This window comes from Thunnus albacares, chromosome 20 (assembly GCF_914725855.1).
Source record: "Thunnus albacares chromosome 20, fThuAlb1.1, whole genome shotgun sequence".
NCBI classification, from domain to species: domain Eukaryota; kingdom Metazoa; phylum Chordata; class Actinopteri; order Scombriformes; family Scombridae; genus Thunnus; species Thunnus albacares.
Genome location: NC_058125.1, coordinates 13,199,053 through 13,221,509, shown reverse-complemented (window position 1 = coordinate 13,221,509; position 22,457 = coordinate 13,199,053). Strand labels below are relative to the sequence as shown.

The 22,457-nt window shown below is 38.9% G+C and overlaps 1 protein-coding gene across 1 annotated transcript; it reads right to left on the bottom strand.

Annotated features, from left to right (window-relative positions):
* Positions 1–4,116: 4,116 nt before the first annotated feature.
* LOC122971729 (alpha-tectorin-like) lies at positions 4,117–17,348 on the bottom strand. Its single transcript, XM_044338472.1, is given in 23 exon segments — positions 4,117–4,204; positions 4,206–4,464; positions 4,668–4,919; positions 5,195–5,355; positions 5,539–5,723; positions 6,127–6,246; positions 6,340–6,617; positions 6,913–7,196; positions 7,323–7,718; positions 7,821–8,017; positions 8,151–8,551; positions 8,685–8,842; positions 8,974–9,572; positions 9,671–10,223; positions 10,415–10,998; positions 11,081–11,657; positions 11,753–12,153; positions 12,631–12,796; positions 12,926–13,021; positions 13,154–13,432; positions 13,816–13,931; positions 17,138–17,161; positions 17,303–17,348. Coding segments are annotated over 23 exon segments (6,213 nt in total). The 3' UTR covers positions 4,117–4,123.
* Positions 17,349–22,457: the final 5,109 nt, after the last annotated feature.

The window sequence follows — 22,457 nt, the reverse complement described above, 5'->3', positions numbered from 1 at the left end:
TAGTGGTTTCAAGGTCAAGGTCATTAAATAATAAAGTATTAATACTCCTACATTTAATATAACATGTTTTTCCCATGTTACAAGCAGGAAATACATTTATTTTAATGATGTATGAAGATCAACCTGTAGAGATGTGAAACTGGACTGAGACACAATTGGTAAATCATTACACCCAGCATGATTGTCAGTCTTGTTAAAGGGGGAAACAAGATATAATGTTAAACATTTATCTTTGTAGTGTGACACTGTGATACACTGTGTACCTTGTGTATTTTTTTTGTCACATCTCTTGCATCCTTGTGCTATATTACCTTTTTTATAGTTTGTTTAATGTCTTTATTGATTTGTTTTTCATCATCTTATTGTTTCTACTGTTTTGTATGGTCATCTTTATTATGCAACTCTTACTTTTTACAATAAGATACTTAAATGGACTTTTGTAAGATGTCTGATGTGTTTGTCAGTAACCATATTAAAACTCTGGCAGCAAAACAAATGTCCTCCTTGTAGGATGACTTGGATGATTCATAGATAATTCATTGGTAAAACAGCATTCCTTTAATTTCAAACTAAGAGACATGGAGAATACCTCACCCCTTGAACTGACCTATTTGCTAAGTGGGTTTCTGTTAGCAGGATATTACCCAAAACTTAAACACTGTGACAAAATGGAGATTGAACAGACCTTCTGAGAAACTATTTCTGATCAATAATTTGAATTATGGCCTGAACTAAAAGTATAAGCTGACTCTAAGGCCACTTGGAGAAAGACCAAACAAAACCCCACCTTAAATGGGACATAGAAGCTCTAACTCACATTCCTGAGGACTTTTGATGAATGTTTGGTCAATATGTATTTGTATTTTAAAGTCACCTAAGTGTTTAAGTTTTGATCTATTAACCTCATAGACAATCATATTTTTATTTTAGTTTGAAGTTTCCTTTTCGTCTTATTATTATAATTTAATACTCACATTGAATGCTTTTATATTATGAAGTAAGGGTTATGTTGAATTTATATTTGAATATATTTCTGAAAGTCATCTAATCACATAAGTGTTGCCTAACTATTTCATTTCACTATAACATTTAACTTTTATTTCAGTGTAGATGGTTTGAGATGTGTAAATTGTTTGAGAAAGTTGAATCAATGAAGGTTAGATACTGGACATAGTCAGACCTAGTGACTTGAAGTGTGATTTCTTCATCCAAAAACTCAGATTTAGACTTCCCCAAAACATTCCCTTTATTTCAGAGGATCCAGCTGCAGTCATCAGCCAAGTCTAACGTCCCCGAAAACAAAGAAATTGAATATTCATCAACAATTTGGCACAAAAACCTTTAAAGACACCCCAAAACTCTGCCTGTTTATGAACAAATTATAAAGAGGAAAGCTTAACTGAACTCAGTTGAGCTGACCTCCAGAACTCTAGAAAAATTCTTAGGACGCCTCTTTTATTTGGTTTTCAACCAAATATATGTATTTAATCTTTTATTGAAACAAGTTAGTTTGTTTTTGTTTTATTTGTAACATTACGTTTTCTATTTCTATGTACAGTATTTTGTTTTTGAAGTAAACGCTGCAGATTATTACTTTATTATTTTTATTACCATTTAAAGGTTTTTTTCATATTTATTTTTATTATTTTATTATTTTTTTCTTTATATTACCTTTATCATATATCCTCAAGACATTTAGATATTATGAAAAGTGGTTGTGAATATAAAATGTATTTTTCCCACGTAACAACAAGAAATATATTTTTTTAATAATGTATGAAGATCAACCTGTAGACATGTGAAACTGGACTGAGATACAGTTGGTAAACCATTACACCCAGCATGATTGTCAGTCTTGTTAAAGGGGGAAACAAGATTTACTTGTTTCAGTGGCTATTATTAGAATTACATAATATGGCTCACACTTATAATAATGATACTGTGGTAGTATAATGTTAAACATTTATCTTTGTAGTGTGACACTGTGATACTCCGTGTAGCCTACCTTGTATAAAAAATTTTATTTTGCCACATCTCTTGAATCTTTGTGCTATATTACCTTTTTATAGTTTGTTTAATGTCTTTATTGTTTTGTTTTTTCATCATCTTATTGTCTTCACTGTTTTTTATGGTCATCTTTATTATGCAACTCTTACTTTTTACAATAAGCTACCTAAATAGACTTTTGTAAGATGTTTGATATGGTTGTCAGTAACCATATTAAAACTCTTGCAGCAAAACAAATGTCCTCCCACTGTGTGGAGCACACAACTTGATTTGAGCTGAATTCCCTACTACAAACAGTACTTTATGAGGCAGGAAGAAAACATGCCAACTGGAGTAGTAGAGAAGAGATAGACAGTGTCTTTTCCTCAAAATCACCACTTATTTCCTGTTTATGATTTGCCAAACAGTTTAAATAGTTTGACACATTTGCTCAGAGTTGTTTTATCACTACACAACAGGCAATGTTCCAAAAAAGCTCAAATAGTGGAGTTACAAAATCCAAAGTTGGTGTGACCTGAACAGGGGTCTGTCTCATTTCGCTTGTCAGATTACCTCAAGACAGTACAATGAATTTCCACCTAGAGGTGGGAACACCACAACACATCACAACACACATCCTCACTTCTCCACTCAGGTCGTGCTCTCCAAAAAAGTATGAAAAAGCCCCTCAGCTAATTAAAAAATAACAAACAAAAACCCCTGGCTGCCAGCTGCACAGTATTCATGCGGTATATCATACCTTGACAGTACAAGCATATAATGTATAATGTATAGCCCACTCACCCACCACACATGAAAAATGTGTATATATCCCGAAACAATGAGGTGGTACACAAGCGCAAGTGGCAAGAGGGAGAGGAGAGGAAAGGAGAGAGAGAGAGTGTGTGTGTGTGTATATATGTGTGTTTGTGTGCGTGCCTGTGTGTGTGTGTGTGTGTGTGTGTGTGTGTGTGTGTGTGTGTGTGTGTGTGTGTGTGTGTGTGTGTGTGTGTGTTTATATGAGAGGATGAAGAGGGTGAAGATTCATAGATGCGCCTCATGTTCTGATTATTAACTTGCTTTTATTATTTCAACAGTAATTTGCAATTTATTCTGTTACCACATGGGTATTTAGCCAAACCCTTATACTTGTTGATTAGCTGATTATTGCTGTGGTTGCTTGCAGCTTGCAGTAACCACACCCACTGTCACATTTAGAGAAGGGAGTACTGAGGAGAACTAGAGCGACTACATTGTAACTTGGAGTCAGGCCAGCAGGGTGCAACAAGGTATGTGAGCAGCAGAAAAAGCCTCAAATATTAGCATATTTTAGAACCCTCTAGCATGTATGTAAGATAAAAAAAGGTTTATCCTTATCAACTTTAAAATGTCCACTGGACTGGGATTATGTAAGGAAATTCTTAGGCAACAATGGGATTTGTACTTCATTCAAAAATGTCTTCATTTATACCGTTAACCTTCATTAAACATGATTATATGACAGATATTTCATTATAAGTACCACCACAAAGGAACAGAGGATACAATTGATTGACATGACACAGAGTGAATACAGGAAGTGGTTGCAACTTCAGTGTACTGTACATTGCTGCCCCCTACTGATGTAAAGCAAAATTACTTCTACTTTTCCCCTGATGACAAGTACAAATACACAAGTAGAAAGCACAGCTCAAGGAAAAAAGACTGTCAAAGAAACCAAACCAAACCAGCATTCTATAATATTAACAATATCAAATCAGTTGTCGTGACTGAGCCCTGTTCAAATGTTGAGCTTTCATTCTTTTGAGGATGAAAAGTAACTTGCAGTTCTTACATCTATACTCAACAATTTAGCCACTGCTCACTAACAAACGCACTCTAGTGGCAGTCCTCACATTTACGTTGTATCATCTTTTATTTCCCTAGATCAGAGTTTTGGCAGTCAGCAGACTGATCATCAGGGTCACCAGGGAAGTTAACTGGCCTGAGGCACTGCTTGCTTTCATCATTCTGCCTGCAAGAGAAGAACCAAAGTTTACATAAAGTATATCGATTGAGATGTCATCTACAAGCTTGCTAAAGTTATGAAAGCATAAGCAAGCTTTACCTTTGCTATCTGGCATCAGGACTAGTGGTCCTAGTGAGATGGTTTCAGTGTCATGGTAGGATACATCTCTCTGAACTCTCCTGTGGTAACCCGGGTAGCAGGGCTGCAGGAAAACAGCATTAGAGGCTTCTGCTGACACTTTTACACAGAGTATTGCACATGTTGATAATCTATCTCATCTCACTTCAAACACACACAGAGTTGTACTTACAGCTGTGCAGTTGTTGTGGCTCAAAAGACACAGGTGGACCTGGCAGTGCAGGTAGATGGATGAAAAGTTGGTGAAGGTGAACATCCTGAAAGAGAAACGGGCCACGGTGGAGATGCCATTTTGAACCAGCTCTACTGTACCATCTGCTGGGTTTGGACACCTGGAAGACAGGGAAGATGGTAAAAGTTACAATGTAAGCAGGCAGATGATAAAGTAAAGCAAGAAAGTTAAGTTGTTAAAAAGAAGATGGGTAGAGCAAGTGAAGGGAGGCCCTTGTAGGGGCTATTAATTTTTCAGATTTTGCTAATCAAGCACAAGAAACCAGTGTGCGGAGACAGGGTGAAATTGCAATAGCTCCTTTACTCTTCAGTAATGAGATCCCAGCGGACAGGATAGTTGGCGATGTTGACAGGTGAGGCCCAGCAAGAGTCCAAGATGGTGGAGATCTGCCGTTCGTCAATTCCTTCTGTCCGCACCTCGATGTACAACCTCTGGTCTATTTCCATTTCTATGTTATGGCTACTGGTGAGGGGGAAGTGGAAGCCTGCGTCCTGATAGGGGATCATTCTCATATGATAAAGTCCATGGCCAGATGGAAGCTTCTTCTGCACAATGCTACAGAAAAACAACACATAAGGTGACTGTTACTCATTAATTAAGATACAAGGGACAGACCGCCCTTTTTCATATTCTAGGTTGATTACTGAAAGTGTAGAATGTGAGTAGTGGCCAATTACACCAAACTGATAGCAAAGGGCACCTATTCCCATCAGTCTTTGTCACTGTCGTTATCACTGTGTTCTTGTAAAAAAATGCACAGCAATTTTGAATTAGCTATAGTAGCAACAGGAATCAAATAAAACATGCAGAGATTTTATTGTGACTATCACCTCTCTACAGGGTTGATGCCCACAGCCATAGACAGTGTCTCGGTCAGAGGATATTCACAGTAGAAACGCAAGTGGATGTTCCTCTGGCGGCTGATCAGACCTTCATGAGGGTCCACATCACCCTGGATGGTGTTCTCATAGATGAAATGGGTTCCATTGCTCTTAAATTTAAATAACAAAGTGGTATAAGTTACTTTAAACTTAATACATCTTATGGAAAAGATTTACATGTAAGACAATAAAGATTGTTTATTTTTTAGACGTAATATGCTTTTAACTGATCCATATGAAGTTTACATCTAAAATGCTGTTTAGACTGTTTCTATGAAATGTATGGCCTGTACCCTCAGTACTGTTCCACACAGCTGGTCATCATTGTCGAAGTGGAACACCAGCCGTCCGTCCTGGACAGTCCCATTGCAGGAGTGCTCTCTGAGGTGTAGGGCACTGGAGTGGAAACCAGCTTCAAACAGCTGGCAGCGGGACAGGGACATGGTACCTGAACTACTGATACAAGTGATGGATGAGTCTGTGAAAGAGAGATAGAAATAAAAAAAATATTTGCAAGTGACAACATAATGTGTTTAAGCTTGTTGAGGCAAACAGTCATTTGTTGTGAGTGACTTTTTAAGTTTGTATTCACAGTTATGAACTTGTGTTACAGTAGACCAAATCGTTGGCTGACAGCTGTGATTGCTGATGTCTGGTAGTTAAGTCATAGTTTAAAAGTTTGATGAGATAAAGTTATCTAATGTAGAAAGTCTGATCTATTATAATTTGCAAACTCATAAATAAAATGCATAATTCAACTTTTCAGCCATGAAAAAAAATCATATTCCAACAATTAAAACAAGCTAAAGTTCAGTGTTATCTTGGCTCACACGCAAGAGATCTGAAAAACAAAGCAGTGCTTTAATAGGAGCTGCCCTCACCATAGCTCTCATTGTTGGCTCGATGGTGGTGCTCATCACAGAAGCAGCCATACACACCATCCTTCTCACCACACCACTCATGCTCTGCGCAGTCCAGATGTTCACAGGGGTCTGACTCAGCTGGAGAAATAGTGGGGAGAGAATAAGACAAAGAGTGATGAAACTGAAACAAAATGACAGATCATACATATAACTAACACAGTGCAAACATACCACACAGCAAAGCAGAGCGCCACTCAGGAATGTTCAAACCCAAGACAGAGCAGGTCCTTTCATAGGCTGAGACAGCAGAACACAGCATGCCATTGGCTGGGGTGTAGAGGCAGAGATCATAGACACAGGAACTGAAAAATGGCTGGGGGTCTGAGTGCAGGTGACAGGCACTGAATGGACCACTAGAGTTGGTGATGACACTACAGAGTTCAGAGTATTCTTCCACGAAGGGACAGTCATTCAGTCCATCACCGTTCTGATTATCAGTGGATCCACAACTAAAATAGAAAAACCATTATACATGACTTGAAATGAAGTACAAGGCGTGGCTTGCAAAATTTGTGTTAAAATATGTGGTGGTCAAGCCAAAAAAGCCAATTTTCTTAATGTAGTAAAAGGTTTCAAGGTGGTCAAGCAGAAACACAAGACTGTTAAATTCATGTACTGAAATGCATTTAACTGACAGTGACAATAGTTTGTAGTTTGTGTTAATATTCAGCATACTATAGCTGCCATTACAGTCTGTTACATTAACTTCAGAATTACCCCTCACTGTTTTTCCTAACAACTTACCCTGGTTGACTTGTGGGTGCCTTCCAGCTGTGTCCAAAGTCATTGTCATTTTGTGCCAGTGTACCATTGGGCAAGACTTTGTCATCTGCAGGATCGTTGTTGAAGTTACCACACATCCCAGTGACTCTGTTTTCACAGTGTTGGCCGATTCTGACCAGTAAAGTACTCTGACCGTCAAACTGGACTATCAGGTCTGTGGCATCGACCACTATGTAGCTTCCCTGCCTTAACACCCGAGCTAAGGTTCCTGCAGTGGTCGGAAGAGACACTTCAGTGTCATTTACCTGTGAGGATGAAAGATTAAAGAGAGATGGAGAGGAGATAGGGAGGTACTTGTTGTCAGTCATATTTACACTTAATATATAGATATAGAAAGTTGTATATAATTAAGTAAATATAGTTTACTGTACCTTTACTCTTTTGTTAGGGCCGATCCTGACGTATGCACTCTCTGGTGGATTTGAGAGGTATATATCCACTGCTGACACAAATGACACACGGTTGTTGCCACGGTGATTATTGGTGGCTACTACCTGAAACTGTGTTTCATTGGTGCCGTGGTTCACACTCTCAGTGATGATGTAAGAGCATGTGCCCTGGAAATGAGCCAGTGCCCCATCAAAGGTGATGTAGTGTGGGTCCCCCCACACAGTGCAAGTAGACATTGCATCAAAACAGCCCAGCTGGCCGTTTTTGATGGTGCACTCTTGTGCAGGGGTGCAAGATGCAGCAGAACAGCGCAGGTCATTGGGAGCATGGCATTCACATCGCTGGGAGCATCCTTCTGTCCAGAACGATTCACCAGCCTTTAGCGTAAGAAAGAGAAAAGAATATATATTATATATATATTTTTCATGAAAATGTGGCTTATTGCAAACATAGAGAGCATTAACTGGGATGTGACTTACTTCATAGTAGAAGCCATTATATTGGCAGCCACAGCTTTCCACAGGGACACACCTTGTCCCACTCCTGACAAAGCCCTCATCACAGAAGCATCCCTCAGAGCAAGCCTGCTCGCAGGTGGCATTAATGCTGCTGGCACAAGTGTGTCCACAGTCAGTACCACACAGCTCATAATGGCTGTTGGCTGCACAGTCGAGTCCTGAATAAGTGAGGAAACAAATAGTGGTCAATGTCAGGTGTTGATTAACTAAGCCTGTATATAGATACAATAGGTCAAGAGACTTTCCTGCTGTTTCATATTTGTATATTACATAAACAATGCAATGACTTGCCGCAGTTGGTGTTCTGTCTCCAAGGGTAGATTCGCACATTAGCAGACTGACAGGCACTGACATATGCCTGAATGGCCCTGCACAGAAGATCCTGGCGCTCATTTCCTGACACACATACATCAAACACACAGTCATTGAAAAATGGTCTTGAGTCCACCTGCTCATGGCAGAAGCTTAACGGTCCATCGGCTGCCTGAATCACATCACACTGAGCTCTAGCAGGAAGCTCATTGGCACACTGCGGACAAGAGGAGCCACACCCATCACTGCAGGTGTAATTGCCCGCCACTTTCCAAGCTGTCCCAAACTGAGATGGAGTGGTGACCATCATTCCAGAGGGGGTGTGGAACTCATCATTTGGATTTCCATTGAAGTTTCCACAAAGTCCACACATTTGTCCACTGTTGGAGATAATAATAAAATGAAAAAATAAGTGCCAAAAATACAATAATAGGTCATTATCATTTGCGTAGAGTATGTGTGTAATTATCACAGTAATGCATTCCACTTTGAGCATTGGTAAACAGCAGATACCTGTAATTTGAAGGTACAGAGATAAACACTGTACTCCATCCATCATATGTTACACTCAGGCCAAAATCAGAGCTGACATATGTGTAAGATCCACTTGCATAGACAGACACACGACCTCCATTCAGTAGAACTGGTAAATTGTTTATTATTCCATTCACCTATACAATTGAAAAATAATGAAAATTTTGAAATGATGTTTATACTTGTATTATAACCTGGGCAATACTTTTACAACTAATAACAATGTTGATATGTAAGAGTTTAACAAATCTTGAATTGTTCAACTCACCTCTACCACACCATTTCTGTCCCTTGAAATATGCACTCGATAGCCCCACACGTTCACATAAACTTCAGCTGTAATTGAAACTGGCAACCCATTCCACGGCTCATTCTTAGCCTCCACAGAAAATTGATGCAGGCCATCAGTGGTGTTGCACAAGGTTGCCAGAACATAGCGGCAGGTTCCCTGGAAGTCATAGGCTTTGCCATCAAAGGTAAGGTAGTGGGGGTCCCCAGAGGCAGAGCAGGTGCCATGAGGGTTGGGATGGCAGCCAAACTCACCCTCTACCACACGGCAGGACTCCTGAGGACCACAAGTGTTTGGGATACAGTGGACTGCTCCAGTTGTGCCATTACAGGTACACAAGCTCTGACATTCCTCACCATCCCAGAACTGTTCACCACCTTCCCAATAGCGTCCCTGGTGATGACATCCGCAGTCTGTTGGTGGCACGCACTGGTTGCCATTGAGGACAAAACCATCATCACACTGGCAACCCTCCTGACACAGAGTTTCACAGGAGAAGGGGAAGGAAAGGCTTGGACAGGCAGATGGACAAGTTGTTCCACAGAGTTCATAATGGCTGTTTAGGGGGCAGGTTTGCGCTAGAGAAGAGAAAAGATTAATTTAAATCAAATCAATTAATTTATCAACTGTATATTTAAATGAAAGCCGCCTCAAATAAAAGCAGGAAAATGCTTACCACAACCAGTTGTATTTCTCCATTGTCCTAGGGCAACACCCAATTGCTGACACATTAGTGCATAATCTTGAAGGACCTCACATAGCGCTGATGCTGGATCTCTTGAGGCACTAATTATCTCCACACATGCTTCCACATTCTGCCATGGGTCCACCGTGGCCCAACATTGGGCAAATGGCCCATGTGATGAGACAAGAATGCCACAGTACTCACTAGAGTTGTAATTTGTTGTAGAGTTGTAATTTCTACTCTCCACACAATGTGCAGCAAGGGAGCCATCTCGCCAACTGTCCCCAAAGACCTGAGAGCTGTTAACCAAGATGCCATTGGGTGTCCGGAAATCATCATTTGGATGACCATTGTAATCACCACAGAGTCCACCAAGTGAACCATTGTAAATTCCAGGTGCAGTGACTCGCACAAAGTGAGGCCAGACTGTCTGTACCGTTACACCAAAGGAGGTGCGAAGGATGATACTGTCAGTGCTGCTGTGATAGATGCGGATTCGGTTGGACACTGAGCTGAAAGGTAGTCTGATGATCTGACCATCAACCTAAAGGGTAATTTAAACAATTAGTTTGATATTTTATAACGACCTGCAAGTTCAAAAACAAAAATACAACAAAGGGGCATGCAATGTAGAAATAATAATATACATTTTTATTAAAACCTTTCTCTGGTGTTATTATTCATTTCATCACGTTTGTCTCTTGAAATATAGTAGTCGTCATATCAGTAACATACCTGTACTCTACTCCTTCTTGCCATCTCAATGGACACGTGTGTGCCCTCTGCCTCAAATTTCAGCACCCTGGCAAAGCCCTGCTGGCCACTGGGCACTTTCTCTGCTGTCACCACAAAGTGGGGGTGACTAGACAATCCCACTACTTTGGCAAGGGTCAATCGACATGCCCCAGGATACCGGTATGACAGACCATCAAATGTATGATATGACCCTGGGCCCCTTGTCCAGCATGTTCCATAGCTGTTAGGTCTGCATCCTCTTTCACCCTCCTCCACACCGCATGATTCAAGTGGGCCACAGCCATGGGAGTGGCAAGTCATTGAGCCAAATCTGCAGCTACAACGTCTCCCACAGTCCTGGTCTAGTATTACAGTCTCTCCAAAGCGGTAGTAGCGACCCTCAAAGCTACAGCCACATTCAGCATGAGGGACGCAGACACCACCACTGAGGATGTAGCCCGAATCACAGATGCAGCTCTCCTGGGCTGGGAGAGGGCAGTTGTAGGTAGAATTGGGATTGACACAGGTAGCAGGACATCCTGTGCCATTGGACACAAAGTGGCTGTTGGCAGGGCAGGGGATTTCTAAGAAAAAGAAAACAACATTGAACATTGACATTTAACCAAAATGTCAATGAAAAAAATGTTGAATAATTGACAGGCATACCACAGAAGCCTTGTCTCCTCCAGCTTGGGAGCTGTATGCCATTCTGTTGGCACTGACTTGCATACACATTTAGTGCTTGGCACAGAATCGGCTGGTACCCTCTTCCCACACACAGATCGTACACACAACTCTCCACAAAGGGCTGTGGAGGAAGTTGTTGATGGCAAGCAGCAAAGGGTCCAGAGCTGCTCTGAAGGATACCACAATGGGCATTGTTGTTGTATAAAGCATTCTGAGCTTCAGTGCAGACAGCACAGTCCTGACCTCCACATGGTGCCTCACAACCAGGCTCATCATCCCCTGATGCTTGCCAGCTGTCGGCAAAAACCACATCAGAGCTCACAACCTCACCTTGGCGGGTTTGAAAGTCATCCTCAGGGTGATTATTAAAGTTTCCACACAGGCCACATGTTGCATTCTGGTAAGTGTAGGGCACACTGATTCTGACATAGTGGTTGACGTCATAGGACACCACCAAGCCAAAGTCAGTACTGACGATCACAGAAAAACCTGACTCATAAACCTGGACAGTGCCATTATTGAGGGAGAATGGAGTGGCTGCAAAGTTTCCATTAACCTGCAAGCACAGCAGGAAGCAAAGACAGTTATAAAATTATGAACAAGCTAAAAATATTTCACCAAGTGCTGACCAATGCAGTCTCAATTACTAACCTTAGCCTCACCATGACGTCCTTTGACAAGCTCAATAGTTTCATTATAGACAAACACTTTGACCAGTCGTGTCCAAGAAACTCGAGTGCTGCCCCGGTGCTCGTTCTTGCCCTCTACTCTATAGTAGGGCAGCCCACGACCACATTGTTCAGAGAGAACATAAGTGCAGGTGCCCTGGAAGTGAAACACTGTGTTATCGAAGGTGTAGTAGTGTGGATCACCACTTATGGTGCAGGTGCCCCTCTGCACTGTCTGGCAGGAGAACTGGAAGGTATCACGACGGCATATTTGGGAAAAGGAGCAGGGTTGGTAATGACACTGTAGGCCCGCTGAGGTGCAGGTGCACCTCTGTGCACAGGTATTGTCGCTCCAGAATGCGTCACCCAGCTGCACAGGTTCACCTTTGAAGAGAACAGAAGAAAAAAGTCAGTCAAGCATTTACTTCAACATGCAAACACCATTATCATTTTAACTATCTGACTTTTTAAATTTTGGGGGGCATTTTGTCTTCACTGCCTTCAGAGAGAAGAGGACGGCAGGCAAGAATGATTCCCAGTTGCCTTAAACCAGGGACATTGCATGGTCATTGTCAGCATCTTGACCTTGTAGGACACAAAGATGCCCCCTACCATTTGACTTTTGAGAACTACTTTGGCATATCATTACAAATTACACATTTATTTTCAACTTTACTTGCAACTTAGATTATCAGTATGTTATCATGTAATGCCCTTTAAGTGCACAATATATTCAGCCGTGTGCTGCATATAAAACTTGATTGTTTATTTCTACAACCAGCACAGATTTTCAACAAGTGGAGTTACTGAAGAAGAAGTACCTAAGGTGATCACCCTCAGTGTCCTGTGGTATTACCGTACCATTGAAAGTGCAGCCTCTTGATCCATGGTCTGTCCGGAAGGCCCAGCGTCCAGGTACATTGACGTTGCTGCTCAGGCGGAAATTTGAGTTACTTCCTGTTGCAGTGTTAGAGAATGATCCAGGGATGGTGAAATGGTGGGTGGAGTTTATTGTGTCATATCCAGCCTGGAAATGCATGTCACATAGATAAAACAAATTTTATGTTTTGAATTTGTACATTACTGTTAAATAAGGCATGTAAACTTAAAAAGACTTATTTTGTAGTACAATGGCTATAATTTTAATGGCTCTGACCTGCACACTGCGATTGGTTAAGGCTATTATCCCATAGTTCATCAGCACAAATGAGTAACGGCCACCAGAGATCAAGACTGCTTGGGCAGTTGTTTCCTGAAAAAAAAATACTCATTGTTTTTATAATGAATTTAGTAATAGTTTTATGGTAGTATAATAATGATAATACTGTAGATAACACATATTACACATCATATGTATTTCACCATTTAGAATAAGTTGACTTACTGTTCCAGTTGTTGGATAGTATGCCACCTCAAACCATGTTGCAACAAAGACCCAGTTGGCATTGAAGTTCAACCCTGGGAAATACCTATTAATGTCTTGTGTAGCTTGTTGGAGAACATTGCCGCTGGTGTATTGGTTGTAGTAAACCTGACCATTTGCTCTGTTGTCTAAATCTGTCCAGAATGGTGCTATGATGTCTCTGGATCCATGTGCTGGGAACCTCCGAGGCACGTAAACACTCCATGATGAGTCAAAGGTCAGGTGTCCATTGTGGTTGACCTGTAAACACATCAACCAGTTCTTACTAGTAAAGAATTAGTAGATATCGACTATAGTCTCAGACAATTGCCTGTTATCAAATAATATATTTTTGCTATAGTATTTTATTACCATATTATAAGATATCACAATATATTGACTACAACTATATCCAATACTGAGTAAAATTTGAAGTTTAATGTGGAGTATTATTAGTTTCGCAAAATATTGCACTTTTTGCTACATTCTTTAATTTTATTTATTTGTTTTTGCATGTGCACAATACAGTTCTTGTTTTGACAGTTAAAGTGTATGAAAATGTTATCCTTTCACAAATTATACCAGAATTGTTCAAAGCTTACAAAAAATAGATGTTTTATGTTGCCAAAATAATTATTACATACATAAATCTGATCATACGAGTGTCCAAAATAAAGAAAAGGTCGTTGCAGGGCAATTTCAGGAGAACTTCCATCATCTGATTGAGAGCTTCTTGTTCCAGAAATTGGGTAGAGCAGTCCTAAAAAGAACAAAAGACATCACATTAAAAAATAAAAAATAGAATGAACATCCATGTTGGCCTTGTACAGTATCCTGCCAATGTTGTATAGTGTCTGATCTAATAAACAAAAATATGCTTTTTTGTGTTATTTATTTTATTTTATTTATTTTGGTATTTTTCTATACATTTTTGTTAGAGTGCAGAGCATGTTAAAGAGCAATTTAACACCGGCTGAAAATCATGTTTTGGCTGACCTCCAGTGGTTTTACTTTTCACCTTGCTGCAGTGATAATGAAGTGCACTCTATGGTGTGTCAGTACACCGTGACATCACTACTGGGTGTGGCTACAGGTGCAGCAAAGTCAATTGACCTTATCCAAGATGCATCACACTTGTAAATTCCAATGAAAGGAGGCTGTGAAACACTACAGCTCAGCCTGGTGTTAAGTTATTCTTTAAGTATTAAAAAAAGTCAAAAGCCAACTTTTGGGCTTACAACAAAGCAAAGCCTTGCCTCTGGTGTCAAAGTCAAAACACTATTACTTTAAGTCGCACTAAACATTGGCACTGGATGTAAATTGTACACAAAGGACTCATCCTATTTTACCAGAAAGCATGTACAATACTTTAGGATGTGTACTGTCATTTTACAGTACTTGTACTTGGTTACTGTCCACATCTGCTTAGTTCATGTGAAATTTCCATGTACCATATATACTTTAAAAATTTGAAAGGGACAATAAATTGAAATTTGACTTGACATAAACTGCAGATAACATTGTCTGTTCAAAGATAGTCATGGCAGTCCTTATCTGTCTCTGACTGCCATGGTTTGTGGCTTAGCTGTCAAATACCTCAAGTCTGCCTCCCTCTCCCCGCAGCTCCACCTACCCTTGTCTCTGTGGGAATATTTTTTAACATTGTTTAAACGCACACCCAGCTAACAGTGATCTATTGCGGACTCACTTTACATGAATAACAAAGATTTTAAAAAAAGGACAGGCTGGGCTGAAAAGCTTGGAGAAAAGACAATAAAATCATGAAAAAATTAATGCATTAGTCAATCAGTCAGTCAGTCAGTCAGTCAGTCAGTTAGTTAGTTAGACGTTATTGTCCCCGGGGAGCAATTCTTTTTCACAGCACTGGACATCACAGGGAAAAATCAACATTTACACATATCATCACACAACAATGACAGACAGGATACATGTAGTGCAACACTCATAGTTCCCTCAGCAAGTCACCCTATTTAGGGCTGCTATGGCTGTGGGTACCAGGCTTTTGCCAAAGTGAGCCCTTCTGCACCTCAGGGACCTGTACAAGCACCCCAGAGGGCTTTACAGTGAAGTTGCGATTGAGTGGGTGTGTGATGTCTTGTGCTATTGTATTTGCAATGCATGTGATGGCCTTACAATTGAGCTCTGAGAGGTTGGGTGTGGAGAGATCTATTATCTTGTAGCAGTGATGGATGTGAGTTTGACCCAGTTTGTGACAGGAAAATGCATGAAAATGAGAGCATCCAGATGCGTCAGATAGTTCTGCATTTAACAGCATTGACTCGTCAAACAACAGCCAGAGAGGAGGAACAGAACAGCAGGGTGGATCCAGGACAATTGGGAGCCAGTGCAGAGAGGGTAAAATTAGCATGATATGTGATCTCTTGTTATTTCTAGTTAAAAGCCGAGCAGCTGCATTTTGGACAGTTTGGAGACGGTTCAGAGAAGTTTGATTTAAACAGGCAAAAAGAATATCACAATAATCTAAACAAGAAGAAATAAAAGCATGAATAATCATCTCAACCTTGGTCACCATAGCTCATAATTTAGCAATGTTCTTCAATTGGAAATAACAGGAGCGCATAAGCTGGCTGACATGATTATCAAAGGACAGGGATTGGTTAAAGATGACACCTGAATTTCAAAGGTTATGCTGAACCCAAACACAACAACCCCATATGTTGCTTGATATTTGGATTAAAATTTTCAGGAGCAATTATAAGAGCTTTGGTCTTTTTTGCATTTAACTGAAGGCAGTTGTCAGCCATCAAAATCTTGATGGCATCCAAAAATTCATTGAAAATGGACAATCAGTTACTCTCATCAGGTTTAAAAGAGCAATACAACAATATCATCAGCATAAAAATGATAAGAGATGCCGCTATAACAGCTAATAATCTGTCCAAGAGGCAGCATATATAAAGAGAACAACATAGGACCCAGGACAGAAACTTCTCTTTAAGATGTAGCTGATGGACCTCCAGTTTGGTGGCTTTCCACAAGCACTCTATCTCCTTACATTTCCACCTAAAACTGCAGATTGACTCATAAATCCAGGGTGAGGATTTGACAGAGAATTGTCTGGATTTAAAAGGAGCCAGTATATACAATACAGAGGAGCACTGTCCATTAAATAACTGGACCAAGGTCTCTACGTCATTACAGATTAACAGGACATCAGGGTCAAATAAAGCTATGAAGTTTTCAGCTGTGCTCTGGTTAATGATGTGCCTACGGGACATATGTTTATGGGGCAGTGGATCCAAATTACAAGAAACATCAAAAAGAACACACTTATGATCGCTGACAAGGAAATCCTCCAAGCGAACATTATCAGTAGTTAGACCGTGTGCAAAACAAAGTCCAGGGTATGCCCCACTCTATGTCTGGGCCCAGAAACACATTGTATAAGGTTAAAGGACTCAGTAATATCAAGAAATTCAGATCCAACCTTAGAGGTAACATCATCAACGTGAAAGTTAAAATCAGCAATAATTAAAACTTTGTTCAACTTTATAACTCAAGATAAGAACTCAGTAAAATCAGACAGAAAAGGGCCAGATGGGCCAGGAGGTCTGTAAATTAAAATACAATAGAAAGGCTTCAACCAACCAACTTTAGTCATATGAAGTTCAAATGAGGGTAAAGTCTCAGTGCTAACTGACAGACAGTCAAAGTGATTTCTGATTTCTGCATATTTTTTGTAAAGTGCGACATGGGCTGTTATGTGTGATGGTATGTCTAAATGTGGGTTTTGGCAGACCAGTCAGAGTCAGAGTTCTGGACTTATTTTTATTCCCACTCCACCCCTACATACAGCTGTGGTAGTAGCTGTACTCCAGTGGCGTTAGGTATAATTCTGAAGTAATAGCTGCTTTGAGCTACTGATTTTGTAACTTTGTATGCCTGTTCTGTTAAAAGTAGAAAAAAATCTAAGCATTGGCTTACCTGAACTCTGAGGAGTCACTGTACCTATGTAAACAAACACATAAATATAATTGGACATATATCTGAGAATGCTAACATCAATACACAAAGGTCAGTTAATGAACTTGAAAGCATCAACCAAAATAAAACTGAATTTGATTAAATTTGGTTTTATTGAATACTTACTTATCATCCCCAAAAGCAGCACAGGCAAGATGACTTGACCTGCCATTATCCAAAGTTCAAAATTCAAATCTGCGGACCAAACATAATCAATTAGAATTCAGAAAAAAACTACAAAGCACACAGAAAGCATACTTTACTAAAGCTGCACATTCCTGTAAATTAGTTATACTGTATTAATAGCAGAGGATGTTCAAAGAACTATATTTATATTGTTTCAAATATGCATCAAAATGCCCATGGTAGCAAACAGTGGCATACAGTATATGTGCAACATTTTGTATTCATGTAAGTGCAATAGTTACTGACAAAATGGCACAAAGAGCCAAATCTTACATTGTCAAGAAGCCCTGTCAAAAAATCCCTGATCTGCACCTGAATCTTTTTATGCAACAAAAACAAATCACTTGTCGTTTCGCTCTATTAGAAATTAGTACTATAATTCAGTTGGAAATAAGTGCCACATTTTTATGAAATCTTATAATGCGGCACAACAGTTTGGAAGTATTGTTTCCCTTCTACAAAATAAATTAATTACCTGTCCACGCGTGCTTCTTTTGTTCTTTTTCTTCTCATCTGTGTGAGACTGCAGGGTTGCAACTGACGTTTATACTGTTGAATTTGGCACAGTCCCATAAATCTGTTGTTCAACCAGTTACAGGTGTATTGATGGATAATATCTGATTACTTCCTCATAACAAGTGAATGAAACATTCCATTGGGTGATGAGGAAATTAAGATGATCATCAGACTCAACATAAAGGAAGTGTAATATTCTATATTCTATTGAGTAATTAAATAAAGATAAGTTAAGTGTCAAAATACTTGCTGTAAAGTGGTATTTATCAAGATTTTATATCACAAAACAATATTGGTAACTATTGTTGTAAAGCATGAACTAAAGTCTACTGCCGAGAAAACTTTCAAGTGATATTCTTATGAAATGTAGTAACAACAGTAACTTTTGACTGTACTTTAACCTCACCCTATTTAACATTTACAAGCAGTATATAAACATTTAATAAACTGTTTATAACATACAAATAATTGTAATTGTGTATAAGTGTTTAGAAATGTATTGGTTAACAACCGTAATTCCTTCTGTGGGCACTCATAAGTGGATAAGAGAACTGTATACTTTTCTTTCACTGTTAACTGCTGAGAATGTAAAACCTACTCTTTGTTGCAAGTTATTACCTCTGTCAAGGAGGTTATGATTTCAGTCCAATATGTTAGTTAGCAAGGTATCTCAAAAACTACTCAAAGGAATGCTTCACTGCTTTTTTTTCTCACTTGTGTCTAGTGTTATATAACCAGTTAGTTCTGGTTTTATTTGCCAAGGCTTTGAGATATTATCTCAGAGTTTTATGAGATAATACTCTGAGATATTATCTCAGAGTACAAAGCAGGTGAGTGGAATTTTTAAAAAAAATCACCTTACCCATACAACATTCCACTCACAAGGAATGTGTGGTTAAGTTCTGTTTCTGTTTTGGTTCTGCTTCATTGATAGTACAGTGACAAATTGAAGACTGTGAAAGTTTTTCATGGGATGAATTTAAATAAAAATATGGGTATAAATATAGTATACAGTACAACTGCACAACTGACAACATCTCTGAGATGAGAAAAAAAGACTTGCTTGAGTGACCACTCATCTTACTTGTTTACTTTCAAGTTCCAGGTTGTTTATTATTAGTTACCCAGTTTAAGTTTCTATTCATTTGAAACAATGACAGTAAAATCCCAACTGGTACATCTTGAAAATATTTGAAGTAGGCGTGTATCCATATGACACTCTGATGATGAAATGAAAGTGTGCTTTACTGAAAAAACATGCCGTGCAAAGAAACAATGTGTAAAATTCTTAAGTAAATAAAGACACTAAAAAGAACAATGGGACGGCTCTTGGAAATGGTGCCACGGATTAAGGAGTGGTGTAACAACAAGACGATATCTAATACGTCTCCTTGTCTTGGCTTACCCGACTTGGCACCAATTATCCTGACAGTGCCAAGCTTTTTCAGCATAAATCATTTTCAGTTGTAAATCTGCAGAAAATTGAAAGAAAAAATCTGTTACATCTTAATAACACACACCCCAATAAAGATTTGATGATTAGAACCTGCAATGAGGACACAGAATTTGCTCTATATCTTACTGTTAATTCACACGTTGAAAACGATTGACAGGATTTTTTCATCCATGTTTTATTATTTGTTTAAAAAGCTCATGTCAATGATGACAATAAAAAGAGTGCAATGACATGAAACAACAGCACAATAGATAAAGAAATGCCAAAGCAAATGATGGAAAGACAGATAATGAAGGTAGTGAGACTTTCAGGCACGTATGCTGTTGTCTTCTCTGTTGTTCTTTCCTTTTACTGGCTGTAGAGACAAGTAAAACCAGTGTGGGTAGTCGGAACAAACATTTGTGGTACAAATCTTTATGAATAAATAATGTAATAATTCCAACAAACAGCAAAAAATTGAATGGTCAACACTGAGACAATTGAAATCTTCTTGCTTGCAAAAGTGAAACAAATGTGCAAAAATCAACAGAAGTGCACACACAGCTAATGACAAACTAACTAAACAAACAAGTGTCCATAACAAAATACAGATGGGTATGCAACAAGTGTTATCCAAAGGTTCCAGGTGTCTTTATGTTGTGTCTGTCTGAACCAGTTTTATTCCCCACTGTGTTTGCTAATGATATCGTCGAGTCTTTTAAAGTTATGTAATTTAATAGTGTACCGACTTTTTTAATGAAGTGGTGTCTCTCCCCCAGTTAATTTTCCAAATAATGACCACAGCAACACACTTACAATGAGTGACATAAACTAAGGAGACCATGTTTCAATTGAACATACCGTAACAGTCATTCAACCTGTTATTTGGCGATGAAGGACCAAGGAGCAAATGTGGTCATTTATAATGTTAAAGGACCAGTGTGTAATATTTAGTGGCATCTAGCAGAACGGACTTGGCAGAAATGGAATATAATATTCATAAGTATGTTTTAATTAGTGTATAATCATCTGAAAATAAGAGTCGTTGTGTTTTTATTACCTTAGAATGAGCCCTTTATATATACAGAGGGAGCGGGTCCTCTTCTACAGAGCCCCCCATGTTGTACCACCATATTTCTACAGTAGCCCAGAACGGAGTTTCACAGTTCTCATACTGTACACGCTTGGAAGGGGAGGGGGGGTATTCATTTGGTTGAAGTCTGCATCCTCATCACTAGGTGCCACTAAATCTTACGTACTGGCCCTTTAAAACATATTGATAAAATATTCATCACTTCTATTGTGCAGCTACAGAATCTGGGAGGTGTCAAGGAGAAAAATAACAATGATAATATAAATATAATATAAATCCTGGTGACATGATGAGGATCGTGGTTGCAGTACTTAATACATTCATTTGAGAGAAATTATTCACAATAACTCAGTTCTTGAATGATTAAAAGCAAAACTAAACTGCTGTGTCTACATTATGAAAGAGGAAAATGTGTATACATGCAACTTTGTAAGTGATCTATTGTTCTCATGCAGAAACAAGTTGAATTAAAATTATGGATATATATATATATATATATATATATATATATATATATATATATATATATATATATATATATTTCATTGCTGATGTACAGATTGAGCAGCATAGGGAAGCTGTCATGTGGGTTGAGGGTGGGAGTCAGGTGCAATGACCACAGCTAAACCTGCAGAGTAAATGATTTGATTCTGTTTTGGAAGACAATGTTGCTTACGTTGGTAAATGTATGACCTACAGTATATTAACAGTCATTATATTTTGTAGCGACAAATACACTGTCAGAAACAGACAGATTCTGCTCTCTGCTCACCTTTAATATGCTAGTACAGTCTTGGATCGGAAATGTGTTTGTGTAACACTGTGTAATGTTTGCTTGCATTTTGTGTTTGTGTGTGTTTCTATGTGTAGATGTGTTGGTCGAATTTACCCTGTCTGACTTTTTGAGGGACTCTTTCATTGTGTTGCATTTGTTTCCTGGTTTTGGTTTTTTCTGTTCCCTTGTGTGTTCCTCCTGTGTTTTTGTGTCACCTGTTTGTTTATGATATTTCCTGTTTTATTTTGAAATATTTCCTTCTTGTGTCTGGTCACTTTACTTCCTGTGTTTGATTATTTCATGTGTCTCACCTGTGTCTTGTTTTCCTCACCTGTGTTTCATTTGCAATCACTCCCTGTGTATTTATAGTCCAGTTTTCAGTTCGGTCTTTGTTGAGTTGTCTGCTTTTTTTTTTTCTGCTTTCGCTCTGTGTATGCGCCAAGTTTTTTTCCTGTGTTTATGGTCTTTGTTCCTGTTCCCAGTGTCTCTTGTGATTTTTGAGTTCTTTCATTAAATATTCAGCATCGTATCCAACCTGCCTGCCGTCTCTGCATTTGGGTCCACCTGCTCCATTCACCCACCTTTGTGACAATTCTGTGCAGTGAGGTGTTATTACAGGGGATCTGCAGGTCTTAAAAAGCATTTACAAATATCTTTAATATTTTATCTTTCAGTAATGTTAATTATAAAATGTTTTTGAACCTGAATGTGGGCTGTCAGGAGACGTTATACACCTATGAACCAAAGGTGGGATTGTTGTGAAAGTGGATTGTGTACAAGCAAGAATTGCCTTTAATTTTTCATCCAAATAAGTTTGGTTAACATTACTTCAAACCTGTAATATGATCGGACTGTTTTTGGTTTTTATCCCGTCTTTCCGGATGTCAACAGTTTCAACATTTGTCTATCCATCATTATATTGCAGCCAGCCACCAGGGGGTGATCCAGATGTTTTGGCTTCACTTTTGGGGAGCTGTCATGATGTCCATATTTATATACAGTCAATGGTTACAACAGGACAACCTTCAGGCATTTTTTTAAGGTTTTTTTTTAGCAACCCAAAGTAAAGGTGACGGGAAAACATACTTTAAATGCAAATGCTATTTTATTGTCTAGTGCATATACAAGGTTACCCACATGCATTTTGAAGTCATATATGATAGCATTTAGAGTTACAGTTGAATTTCAATGACTGTAGTACTGTGATTGAAATGAAGCAACTTTTCCTGTAATAGTAAAAAATAATTCTACAGTAGACGAGATCTGAAAAAATCAA